General features: G+C 40.1%; 1 protein-coding gene across 1 annotated transcript in view; it reads right to left on the reverse strand.

Moving 5' to 3' along the window:
• Nucleotides 1-1,083: 1,083 nt before the first annotated feature.
• Nucleotides 1,084-13,357, reverse strand: part of WIF1 (WNT inhibitory factor 1) — a 74,597-nt gene continuing 62,323 nt past the window's right edge. The window contains exons 7-10 of the mRNA XM_006769621.2: nt 11,914-12,009; nt 6,242-6,337; nt 5,726-5,821; nt 1,084-1,936 (exon numbers count right to left, since the gene is read on the reverse strand). Of these exons, the coding sequence (XP_006769684.1) occupies nt 1,815-1,936; nt 5,726-5,821; nt 6,242-6,337; nt 11,914-12,009 (410 nt within the window). The 3' untranslated portion in view covers nt 1,084-1,814. The remainder of the gene's footprint in view (nt 1,937-5,725; nt 5,822-6,241; nt 6,338-11,913; nt 12,010-13,357) is intronic.

The following is a 13,357-nucleotide window of genomic DNA, read 5'->3' on the forward strand; positions in this document are numbered from 1 at the left end:
ATCCTATTTTACATCTATGAGCTTACTAGTAAAGTGCTTAGAATAAACGAAGCACTATATAAATGTTAGCTCTGTTATTATTACAACTATTATCATCCTATCCCCAAATTTAATTTTCTGCCACTTAGATCCTTATTACCATGCAATTGGATTTTTACTTGAAAGTCTTAAATAAATAAGTTGATTCTCATGTTAGGATCCCAAGGTTAGCTTCCTGGCTGCTGGTCTGCTTTGCAAGCTCTGTGCGACCCCAGGCTGACACTCTGGGCTCTGGCTAGTTAGAGGAGCAAGACTGCCGAGGTCCAGCACCATAACAAGGTATGTTCCCTCTGCTGCCACCTCTGCCTGGATCACCTCCTGTAACAGACACTTCCCTAAAGCCCACAGCTGATCATTGCCACTCCCTAGCATAGGAAACTTGTACACTTCAGGATATCTGTAAAATAAAGTTCACATTCCCTTGGGAGAATAAAATCTGTTGGAAAGTTGCTACCTAGGATTTGTGGAGTTTTACCTTCTACTGTATTTGCTGAGAGAAAGGAAGGAGAAAGGACAGCAGAGCGTAAGTCTCCAGAGTCAGATGCGAGGATTGAAACCTGTCCCTATTATTTGAAACCATTCCCGATCGGGTGTGATCTTGGTAAATTGCTTCTTGTCACCATGACCCAGTCTTCTTGTCTGTAAAAGTGCACAATGATACCCACCTCCTAGGATTGTAAGGTAACACACAATGTTTGTGGGAACCAACAGGTTTTTAATAATGATAGCAGTTTTCATGGATGCCATTCTGACACCTTCAGAAAGTCTTCCACAGATGGATATTTGACACATTCTAGTTAGGCAAGACCTCTGGAAAGACACAACTGAGCTGAGAACAGACAAATTGGAGTGTTATAGGCAGTGACAACAGGGTTCTGTGTAGAGAGAGGGAGTTGGGAGGGAGAGACGAGGATAGAGGCTAGGACAGGGTCTGAGGATGGAATAGCTTCTCTTCGTAAGGGTGTTGGAGTTTCAACTACCGCTCAACTGCAACGAACTTTATTTCCGTAAGATAGCACATGCAAAGATCACTCCATAAAACACTTTGAAAACTAAAGCAGCACCTTTATTTTATACATACAAACAGTATAAAATGTTTATTATGTAAGAGCTGTGTTTTGTTTACAATATATTATATTGCTTCAAGCCAATGCCAAAAGTTCATACATTATATTCCCTATTTTATTGTGTTTACAATATATTATATTGTTTAAATGCCACTCCCACAGTGTTACTTCTTTTCTTTTTTTATTAGTGAATTCTCTGGAATCATGGTAAGGTCAAAATATATTGTATTGAGAGTTTAAAAAGAAGAGCAATTAAAAATGTGACAAATGTCTAAATACATGACAGTAAAATTTGGAATGCTGTAACTTCACGATTAATTGCTTCATCCAAACCCTTGTGATTTATGCTTGTTTGTTCCATTTACCTTCTCTAGCGTACCCCTGCCCTTCCACACCATGGATGCATTGTGATTTTGGAAATTACCTGTCAACTACACACTGAAAAGACAAAATGTTAACCTGATCAACTGCCATTATATAAAATCTGTCCCAAAGCACTGAAACTAGAAAATCTATACCATCATGCTACAGATGTACTTAGAAAACTTAAAAGGAAGAGTAAATATCAACTCAGTGATTTATAATGAAGCTAATAAAATTCAGGCCAGTATTCTTAACTGTAATGAACATTATTTGAACATTCAACACATGAAAGGTTAACAAAGGCTATGAACTTGGTGTAACTTAAAACGTTTCAGATGTCGGAGTTCACCAGATGTAATTGGATTCAGGTGGATCCTGCCGCTCCTCAGCCCTTTTAGGTGAAGGCGTGTGCTGCCTGAGCCCTGCGCCTGCTGGCCTCAGGGCATGCATGAGGCTGGCTCCGTACCCTGCAAAATTATTCACAGCTTAAAAGAAAAGAAACTACAAAAACAGGCTCTTCAGATTCATTACTAACCATTCAAATGAAATCCATTTTCCCTTTGCAACTCAGAGTGAAAGGCCACAGCAGCCACAAAAAGCTACCTGAAGGAAGAGATGCTACACGTTCAAAATCCCTGTTAAAAGAAATCCATTTTACTAACTCCATCAACTCCGGCTTCCATGGAAAGTCTGACTCACTGTGGATTTTAGCCATGCAGAAACTCCTCATGCAAAGTTTGGATGGATATGATTGAATGGAAGGATCTTCTCCACCCAAGGGCTGGGAACAAGGTAGCGCTGAGATCTCGAATGTAGGGAGACTTTTGCAGGAGGTTTGACTATTGATTCTTCTCACGGCATTGCAAAACTAGCCTCGATTATATTGTTCAATATAATAACCTACACTCTTCATATAGACCACATGATCAGGCTATTGCACTAACACAAAATAGGGATTTTGTAAAAATTAAGGACTTTAATTGCACATTTAGAGAAAGGGTTGTAATTTGAACTGACTCATCAGTGGGGATTTGTGAGTTTAGTCGAGGTGGGCATGCATCTATTTCCAGCTCAGTTGTTGGTAAGTAGAGTGTAGCACTGAGTTACACAACTTGAGACCTCCCTTGCTCCTACTTGTGAACTTTTGTAGGTGCTCGGAGCACCAGCTCATTTCTACTGATTTCTTAAAACTGATCCAAGACAGCAATCACATTGTAAAAATCTGCCTCCATTTTCCTGTGCAATTAGAGTCAAGTTCGGCCTTTCATTTGTTCCTCATGGATTTTAAATGCAAGCATGCCATTAAATACGCACTGAGAACAGAATACTTTGTGCCTGAATGTGTTTCTTTGAATTGTCAGTATGTAGGCTAGTAGCTCATGGGACAGCCAAAACATGAGCCAACAATGTGCTGGAGGAAATCCCTACCCTGCCTCTCGCCCTGCCACCCATGAAGCCCAAACCTCCCTGCTGGTGAGGGTGAGCCTAAGCAGAGAAGTCTGTCTCCAGTATCCTCCTCCCGACTCAGATGCCTGGGTGCCGGGGACCTCCCAACGTGTCACCCCACTGAGAATCTGTTCACAGAACTCTGTGTCTTATAGCTTCCTTGTTACCACCCTCAAGTCGAAATAAACCTCATTCTTTCTGCCTTGATTCTCTTAGGTAATGTATAAAATGGCTGGGTGGCCTCTCCCAGACACACATTTGCATTTTAATCAAGCACCAGGGCATCTTCTGAGTGCACAGTGCCTTGCTCGGAAGGAGGTAGACTGATGAGGGAGCTTTCAGCAGCACAGTCTACAAGTGGGGTGCTATCTGAAGTTGGCAGACCTGTCAGAATTGCTCATCTATGCTCCACGATGCCCCTGGCTTGTCTTCTTTTTGGAAGAGTGCCTGGAGTGTCAGCAGGGACAGTGCCCCTCATACTGTCCTCCCATCACTCTCAGGGGCCACCAGGCTCCAGACATGAGTCCCCGAGAACCTTTGTAGTTGAATCCTGGGATGGGTGGTCTGACCTCATCCCTAGGACTTCTGAAAAGGTAATCTGATTTTGGGACAAGCCTTACAGTTTGTATCCAGTTTGGGGTAGAACAAAAGGTTTGGTTTACTCTTTGCCAAAATAGCTCTAGAAAAGGTTAGTTTTCTATAGGTCTTTTGGTCCAAAGAAGGTTTCCTGGTACGTATGTCCTAACAGGGATACCATTCAACCATCACCACTTGGGTAAAGGGCTATTTTCCAGAGGAGCCACATTTCTTTTTAAACTGTGCCCACCTGAAGCCAATTCAATCTATCCAATCAATTCAGTAGGTGAAAAAGAATGAAGTCAATGTATTAGTGTAGCCTAGATCAGACCCAACTACCTTAAAATAAATAAGCATGTGTACCTACATATAAGTGTATTACATATACATAAGAATAATATAATGTGAGCATTTTCAAATCAGCACAAAAATAAATTTGAGGTTGAAAAATATAAATGTAAATACTTGTTATCTATTTATATTAATATTAATAAAATAATATCAGATATATTTTAAAACGAATATATTTTTCTCAGCAACCCTGTTGATCATTTCCACATTTACTGGGCTACATGCTTCACCCTTCAGAGACCCCTGATCTAGAAAAACATCTGATCTGTAAATGATGTGTTCAGTTGTATCCATTATTTTGGAGACACGATATGCTAGACCAGCGATTTTCAACCAGCATGCCACAAGAATTTTTAAAACATGCAAAATCTGACTATTTAGTCAGGGACACTGACCTCTCTTCCCTTAGATTGTCAAATAAAAAATGACAACAGCCAATACAAGGATAGCATCTGGTGTGAATGCATCAAAATTCTACCTACTTTTTTTTTGTTAGATGGGCAAAATATGTATTTTTAATGTGCTGCAGAATTTTAGTAATTAGTCTGTGTGCACCATGAGATGAAAAGGGTTGAACATCATTGTGCTAGACACCTGTGGACTTCTGTTAGTGCAGGGTGTTATAGGCTAGGGTCTTCCTCTCCTGGAAGCAGAGTAAACAGTGGGTCCAGCTTAGGAGGCTGAGCTCTAGCTGCCGACTACACTGAATCTGCATTGTTTCTTTGGTTCACTTGCAAATTGCCTGTCCCTCCCACCAGAACCTGGGCTCCACTCAGCAGAGCCTCCTCTCCCTGTTCCCTGCTGTGTCCCCAGGGTCCAGATTCATAGTCAGCACAGAGAAGGTATCAACCACGGTGAAACAGTTGTGTTTAGCATGTCTCATTTTGGGTATAAAACAGGCCAGTGGTTTATTATCTCAATAGTAGTTTGCTTTTTATCATCAGTAAATTGGGGGGGAAAACACAACTCCATCATAGCATCTCTCCCATACTTCTTAACCCTTTCTCTCCCTCAAAAGAACTCATTGAAAACATACCATACCAGTACAATTTTTAAAGATTTTAAACAGCAGAACTCTTTATGTTAGATATGCTAGTTGACAAATCTTGAATGACAAAATCAAAGCCATGAAGATACAATTCTGCATTTGATTTAAAATCTTACTTTTTTTTTCTTTTAAAAAATATTTTATTGATTTTTACAGAGAGGAAGGGAGAGGGATAGAGAGTTAGAAACATCGATGAGAGAGAAACATCAGTCAGCTGCCTTCAGCACACGCCCCACTGGGGATGTGCCCACAACCAAGGTACATGCCCTTGACTGAAATCAAACCTGGGATCCTTCAGTCTGCAGGCCAACACTCTATCCCAGTGAATCCCAAAGTGGGCGCTACCGCCCCCTGGTGGGCGCTACAGCGATCCAGGAGGGCGGTGATGGCCACAGGTGCATTTGGGGGCATATATTTTTCTGTTTAAATGCTATTAAAATTTTAAAAAAATTAATTTCCAGGGGGCGCTGAGTAATATTTTTTCTGGAAAGGGGGCGGTAGGCCAAATAAGTTTGGGAACCACTGCTCTATCCATTGAACCAAACCAGTTACTTTTACTTGTCATTGCTTCCATACTTAATAGACCCATACTTCCAAATCAACCTGTTTTACTAATTTAACCTAGGAAATCTTTGTGGTGATATTTTACAATGAGGCATTCTCGTTACACTCTCAAGCTTAGGCTAAAGTGCAGAGAGCTGCAGGCAGCAGGAGGAAGCACGGGAGAGAAGAGGCAGAGAAGTTGCTTTAATGAAATGGAAAGCAGGCTGAGTTATGAGCTGTCTTTCAGTCTTTGGAGCCAAGAAACAGACGTGAAAGAGGCCATCTCACTCACTTTTATTGCAGTGTCTTCCATGCCAGCCTTCCTGACACTGGCATTTGTTGGGCTCATGGCAGGTTCCGTGTGTCCCACAGCCAGGCTCGCAGACAGCTAGAATCAAAGGAGATAAAAAGGATGTTTCCTGAGCTTTCATTTCGCAACAGAAATACACAGCTGTTTTTCTTGCTGTTCTTTAGAATGTGTTAGTGTTGGCTTCATCCCCTCATTTCTTTTTTTTCCTGTCAATCTTCAGCTCCAAGTTGGTTGGGAACTTACTGAGAAGGTCCTGAGAGCGATCTTAAACTAAGCTTGATGCTTCTCATTCACAAGAGACACTCAGCAGGAGTGTCTAACTTTTTATACATGTGTGGATCTCATATGACTTTTTTAGTCTACATAAAGGAAACCTATGTGTCCAGGAAGAAAGGTTCATGTCCAGGTAACATGCAGCAGGCACAGAAGTTATGTAGAACAAGACTACGGCTTCTCAGTATAATCCCTTTCCCAGACCCATGTGTACGGGGTACTTACGCTTTGAACAGAGGTCTCCTTGGTAACCTTTGGAGCACTTACATTTGCTTTTACCAATGCATTTACCTCCATTTCGACAGGATTGTGGGCATTTGCCTGAAACAGAGAAGAATGCAAGTAAGCAAGGAACTCCGTGTTTCATTCGGAGGTAATTACATTTTTCAAAGAAACTGCCAGGCTTTGGGAGGATAAAGCTACTAAATGGCAGTTATTTCCATTTATTTCAGATTTAATCTGGCTTTGATTCTGCTTGAATTTCTTTTTGGAACAAACAGGCTAGTATTTTTACTTATAACTTTGAATATATATCTTTTACAATTAATGTGTTGCCCAAATGCTACCTTTACATTACTTTTTCATAAACAATATTTAATTGATTCATAAGCCCTTAGAATATAAGATATACTAACAGCTGAGATAGGATGACCCTGTAAATGATCTTTCCTTGCGTTCTGAAAGCAGGCTGACACCTGTACCTGATAGCATCTGTTGTAGCCTAAGATTCTTCAGAAAGGAGGGCTTACATGCACATAGTTTATTTGGGAAAGTGATCCTAGGAAACGAGAATGGGGGGTGGGAAGAGTGGAACAGAAGGGAAAGCCAACACGAAAGTATGTTTGTGAGTGGGGCATCACTGTGGCAATCGGGTTCTACCCTATTGCGTCCTGCTGAGGATGGCACCTTCAAGTCTCCTCAAAGAAGGGAGAAGGGAGCATCTATTCATCAGCACCTCTGTCCCACCGGTCAAGGGTCACCCCATAGGATAACTTCCTTGTGCTTCCATTCTGCAACTGTGTGAGTACAGGCGGTATTTTTTTAGGACTCAGGGGAGTATGAATGGAAAGCAAGAGAACTGGAACAGCTAAGATGAGGTGCAATCAGGTTATTCGTGTGAAAATCAGGTTGCCGCAGTAGTGGCTGGAGTGAAAGGCTGGCTGAGAAAGATGTCAGAGGAGCATAGAAGGTGCCTTGATACCACATCTGTGCATTTTTCTGGAATGTCTCAGATCTTAATAACACATCATTCTCCTTCTTTTTTTAAAAAAAAAATCTATATGCCAAATGAGTATTGCTAATGTTTTCACAGATCTTTGAATCACAGGATTTTAGAGCTGAATAGGGCCTTAGATGTAAAAACTATATAATAATTTTCTTTTTACTCCAGAAGCTACTTATTATCCCTCTGTAACCTAGAATTTGCCATCCTAAGGCTGAATTTTTTGAAGAAGTACAAGAGAAAGGTTTGTCCACACAGAGCTGAAACCACATCCTATAACTGGCACAATGATGTTGCAAAGAGCAAACAGCCAGTAGATTTTGGTAGTGGAGGAGTCTGGATATACGTATTTTTGTTATTGTTGTTCTTCTTTTCCACTTTAGCAGAATACTCACTGCAAAGGCCTCAATACATAAGGAAAAGAAATTAAATCTTTATCCTAAAATAACAACCTACCTTTCCTTCTCTAAGTTCTTTTATGGTTAAATGAAGTTTTGAAACAAGTGAACTACTATAATAGTTTACCAACAAGCACTATGCTTAACAAACATGAAGTGAATTCCATTATGAAAATCATTTTGCTAAAAACACACTTTTCTTTTCCCTTTACTTATCCAAAAGGACTTTCTTCACATATAAACCAAATGAAGCAGCATTTGGTAATGGTGAGACAATACAGGCTTAATGTTGAGATGTTAAAATCTCTCAAAAACCTAGGATGCCATTAGACCTTTAGGTTTTTCTGATGCATGGATGTTTCAGAAACAGGAACAACCTTAATTATTAAAACAACCTTAATAATAGAATACTACCTTATTCTAGACCATTAAAAACCCAAAAGTGTCCTTTTTTGCTGGGTTTGGATACAAAGAATAGCGCTTACTATTTGGTTAAGATCCTAACCTTTCCCTAAAGAAAGGGAATACCTAACTCTGAATTTCTGTGTGCATTTTTAAAAATCTGACTCTATCATATACACAAAACTGGATCATATCACAGTACTCTGCAATGCACTGAGGTTTTTCAAGAAAGCAAGATGTGGGACAATAATTATATGGCAGAAAAGATCGAGTACTTATTGTGAAATACTTGGTAAGCTCAACTGAAACCATGTTCTATGAGAAGTGAACGTGGTCACATAGAGAATGATTGGTGGAGAGGACTTTTGCATGAACTTCCTGGGCCTTATGTCTCCTTCGCAAGAGGTTCATGGCAGCCAGGAAAGAGGACATTCTCTCCTGGTTATCACATGACAGAAATACAGGCAACTATGAGAAGGCCACTCCTAGATCAAACCTCATGAAGCCAAAATCTCATGAAGATTGATTATTTTAAAATTCAGAGGCTCATAAGTATCTTTAATATTGACTTCTTTTTCCTGAAAATATTTTATAACCAAATTCTATCCATTAGACAGTGGAAAATTGAGTCAACTTGAAAGATTACCAAAAGGAATTGCTAGAGACAAACAGATTTGATTAAATTTGAACAGTTAGCATTTTTTGGTGGATGAGTCCAGAGAGGACAATGAAATATTGATAAAATAAAGAATTAAACTTCCTCCACCCATTGGATTGTGGGACACCTTCAATTTGCTACTCCACTTCACATAGAAAAAGATTAGAAAGGTTTACAATAATTACCAACAGTCATCATCTCTGGGTTTTAGGATTATGGGTGATTGTGATTATTTCATTCAATACTCTAAAATTTTTACAGAGAACTTTTATAATCATAAGAACCCATGAAGTTATTTTAAAAACCCATTTACCAAACAGTATAATTAATTTGTGTCATTAATTTATTTGAAGGTTCATTAAAAATTTTAGGGAAATCTATACACCTTAAATAATAATAAATATATATTACATCCAGATACCTCTACTCATGGTCTTATTTGTTAACCTACAAATGTTTCTTATAATCAAGTCAGAATGAAATTTGAGAAGATATCAATCCTAATAGAGGCCATAAAAAAAGAAAATATAGATAATATCAACATATATATTTTCACTTAAAAAGACCATGAATAACAAGTGTTGGCAAGGATGTTGGCAGAGAAATTGAAACCTTGTACCTTACTGGAGGGAATGTAAAATGGCACAGCCTCTTTAAAAAATAGTTTGGCAGCTCCTCCAAAAATTAAATATAGAATTAACATACGGTCTGACAATTCTACTCTTAGAGACTCAAGAGACCCATACATTCACACAAAACTTATACATGAATGTTCATATAAGCATTATTTATAATAGCCCAAAGAAGAAACAAACAAATGTCCATCAATTGATGAATGGGTAAACAAAATGAAGTTGGTATAGCCATACAATGGAATATTACCCAGAAATTAAAAAGAAGAATGATATATGTGACAATATGGAGGAACCTTGAAAATACCATGCTAAGTGCAAGAAGTCAGACAAGAATGGCCGTATGTTATATGCTTATATGAGTAGGAATAGGAAAATCTAGAGACAGAATAGGGAAATCTAAAGACAGAGAATGTAGATTAGTGGTTTCCAGGGTCTTGAGAAGAGGGAAATGAGTGAATGCTAATGGGTACAGGGTTTTCTTTCGGGGTGATGGCATGTTTTGGTATTAGCTAGAAGTGCTGCATGATTTTGTGAATATACTGAATTGCATACTTTACAATGGTAAATTTTATGGCATGTGAACTATATCAATTAAAAAATAAGAATACATAAAATAATAGCATTATTTAACTTAAGGAACTGTTTCATCAATGGCCCAGCTATGAGACAATACTCCAGAATTCAAAGAATTACAAAAGATTGTAAAGCAGTTATTATAGTTGGAAGTTATTTCTTTTATTTGCTTTTAAATTTTCTCTTAATTTCTCCTTTATTTTCTGAGGTATCCCATAAAAACACGGGTTGTTATTTTTTTTAAAAAAAGAATATATAATTAAACTTTTGTCTCTATTATACCAGAGGTACTTCTTTTCAAGACCTATTTCCACCTTTTTCTGGTAATGTGGCTCCTGTAATTGAAACAGAAAATTTCCTAAAAGGATTTGAATATGATTTATGATAGGGAAAATCACGAGCTTTCAAAGGCCCACATTTTTGGTGCAGATAGGGGAAAAAAATAAAATAAGAATAGAAAACATTGTCACTGCCAATGGAAAGGTCATAAACCTGAGAGCATGAAAGGGCACACTTATATGAAGAGAAATGAGCCCATAAAACAAAGATTCATAAACATGAACCAACTAACTATGCAAAGTCTGAGAGTAAGTACAGGGCAAAATTGAGGGGAGTGAGCTCACAGATACCTTTATCAGAGCTGGGTCACTAATAAGAACAGAACCACATCCTGACAGTTAATTACATGTTCTATGGAAACTTTAGAGGTATTTCATGTGAACTCTATAAGAAATGGTTACTTCATCTAGTACTCATTAAAGTACAAAAACCCACAAATAAATTAGAAGTTGAAAGTTAAAATAGGAAGTCGGTTTTATTCAATTTTGAACCCACAACTTCAGAAACTATGACTGTACCAAATGCAGTGGTGTTCTACAGATATAATGTGGCTGGAAATGAAAATGCCATATTCCAGAACCGCCAGAAAGGCAGGGGCACAGCAGCCTCCGCAGACACGCTCACATTGCTTTTGCGCCTTCCTGAGCAGAGCTTCCGTGTTACCTGCCTTCTGGATCACAAAGCCACCGAGAATGGAGTCGGCTCGTTTCTGAGTTTAATAGAGAATGTCAGTGACTTGCTGAGGATTACATGGGTGGTAGGTGGCAAAGCCAGGACAGGCAGTTTGATGTCCTGATGGCCAAAACAATGATCATCTACCACATTCTACTTGTAAATTTTTATTTTTTTTGTATTGAAGCATGGCTAATATATAGTGAAGGCTTAACATGCCCCAATCTTAAGTGTACAGCTCAACTATTTTTTTACATAAATAAAACACTCATGTGACACTTCATCAATCAAGATACAGAGCATTTTTGGCAGCCCATCAAGTTCCTTTGTGCCTCAACCATTACTCTGGTTTCTACCATCATCCATTAGTTTGGACTGTTCTTGAACTTCATAAAAATGGAATCATGCAGTATGAATGTTTTTGTGTCTAGCTCCTTTTACTTAACTTCTGTGCGAGTCATTCATGTTGTGGTGTGTCCTATTAGTTTGTTCTTCTTTATTGCTGGGCACCCTTTTTCCTCCTTTTTCTTGAGTCTGCCCTTTTCTCTTAGATGAGCTACTCAGCTCGGAAACCCATCTAAGAGAAACGTTTGGGAAATGTGGCTGTGAGTAGAAGAGAAAAGACTCTATTGTGTACAGGTAGTTGAGCAAATGTCAGTTGTCTCAAAGCTCTGGTCTACATCTCTAGGCTGAACTACAGGCTCTGCACATGAGAGGGGGCCAAAATCACCAAGAACAACGCAGCATGCTGAGTAGCCCACACCCAGACGTAACTGAGTCAGAGAGCCTTTGCTCTGAGTCATTTGAGCTGAGCTATGTCACTCTGCCCCACCTTTAGCCAAGTGAATGGGGGCTGAGTGTAGTGAAAATAAACCACTGGCCTGAGACCTTGGACAAGCGATTCATTGTCTCTGGGCTTCAGATTGCTAACATAAAGGGTTAGATGGAGTTGTTAAGGTCCCTGAAAATAAAAGAGAATGCAGAGGGCCAATACTCACTTATTTCACACTGTTCTCCCTCTAGTCCTGGAGGGCAAATACACTTTCCAGGGTAGAAACAGGTCCCTCCATTAAAGCAGGTAGTTGAGCAGTTCGCTGTGAGAATGATAACAGGGTATTGCGTTAGATGGTAGGTTAAATCTAAAGAAGAAAAAACTTCACTTACAGTTAGGTGATACTTTGGAGGCATCTGCTTCTCACCCATTTACTTATGTAGTAAAGTACACCACTTTTCAAATACAGGAATTGGAACCAACTGCCTGACCATATGCAGACTCCAACAACATAATAGGATACCATGCATGCTATATAGTACCCACCCCGAGGGGTTACATCTTAGTGGAAAGAGGTACAGTGTGTAAAAAATTATTTTTTATTTTCATATAAATATCTATACCATTAAAAGAAGGCCACTATAAATCCCCTGCATTTTTTTAGAAATTCAAACATTGCTTTTATGTAAAACAAACATAAAGCTATATGGATAAGATAGAAATTTTGCATGATTTTTAAAGGTAAAATATAACCCTTCAAAGAAATTTGTTTGGACTACATCTTCAGCTTTCACCCTGCCCAAACCCAATTCATGTCACCTCCTCTCCAGTTAAGGTGACACTCAGTGGACCCTTTGCAAAGCTCCTCACTTATATTAGTACTAGAGGCATGGTGCACGAAATTCATGCATGGAGGGGGAGTTCCCTCAGCCCAGCCTGCCCCTACTCCAACTGGGGACCCCTCAGGGGATGTCCAACCACCGGTTTAGGCCCAATCCCACAGGTTGGACACCCCTCTCACAATCTGGGACCACTGGCTCCTAACAATTCACCTGCCTGCCTGCCTGATTGCCCCTAACCCCTCTGCCTGCCTGTCTGATCGCCCCTAACTGTTTCTGCTTGATCGCCCCTAACTGATTCTGCCTGCCTGATCACCCCTAACTGCCCTCCCTTGCCAGCCTGATCTCGGCTCAGCCTCCTAGGCAGCCATTGGCTCCTTACATTCACCCAGATTTGGTTCTGATTGGTCAGTTTCTATGCCAGTCAGTGTCTCTGGACCTATCAAAACAGGGCCTGATCAGAAAGGCACGGCTGATCAGCAGCCCCAGTGAAGGCCTGGAGAGAAATGGAGGTGCGGCTGTTGGCCAGGCTGGCAGAGAAAGAAAGGCAAGTTCTGATCAATGGCTGCCACAGAGGCTACAGATCAAACCCTGCCTCTCTCTCTGCAGGCCTCTCTCTGGGCCTGATCAGCAGCCCCCTAGGCAGTCAGTGCTGGGTTGGGGTGCCCGCAGCGGCCCCAATCAGTGCTGGGTCACCACAGCAACTCAGCACTGACTTCCGGTCTGGTCGAGCCTTCAGTCGTTACGACCCTGGCTCTTTATTATATAGACTAGAGGCCCGGTGCACAAAAATTTGTGCACTTGGGGGGGAAGGGGGGCCCTCAGCCCGGC

The sequence above is a fragment of the Myotis davidii genome, unplaced genomic scaffold (genome assembly GCF_000327345.1).
Source record: "Myotis davidii unplaced genomic scaffold, ASM32734v1 scaffold523, whole genome shotgun sequence".
NCBI classification, from domain to species: Eukaryota; Metazoa; Chordata; class Mammalia; order Chiroptera; family Vespertilionidae; genus Myotis; species Myotis davidii.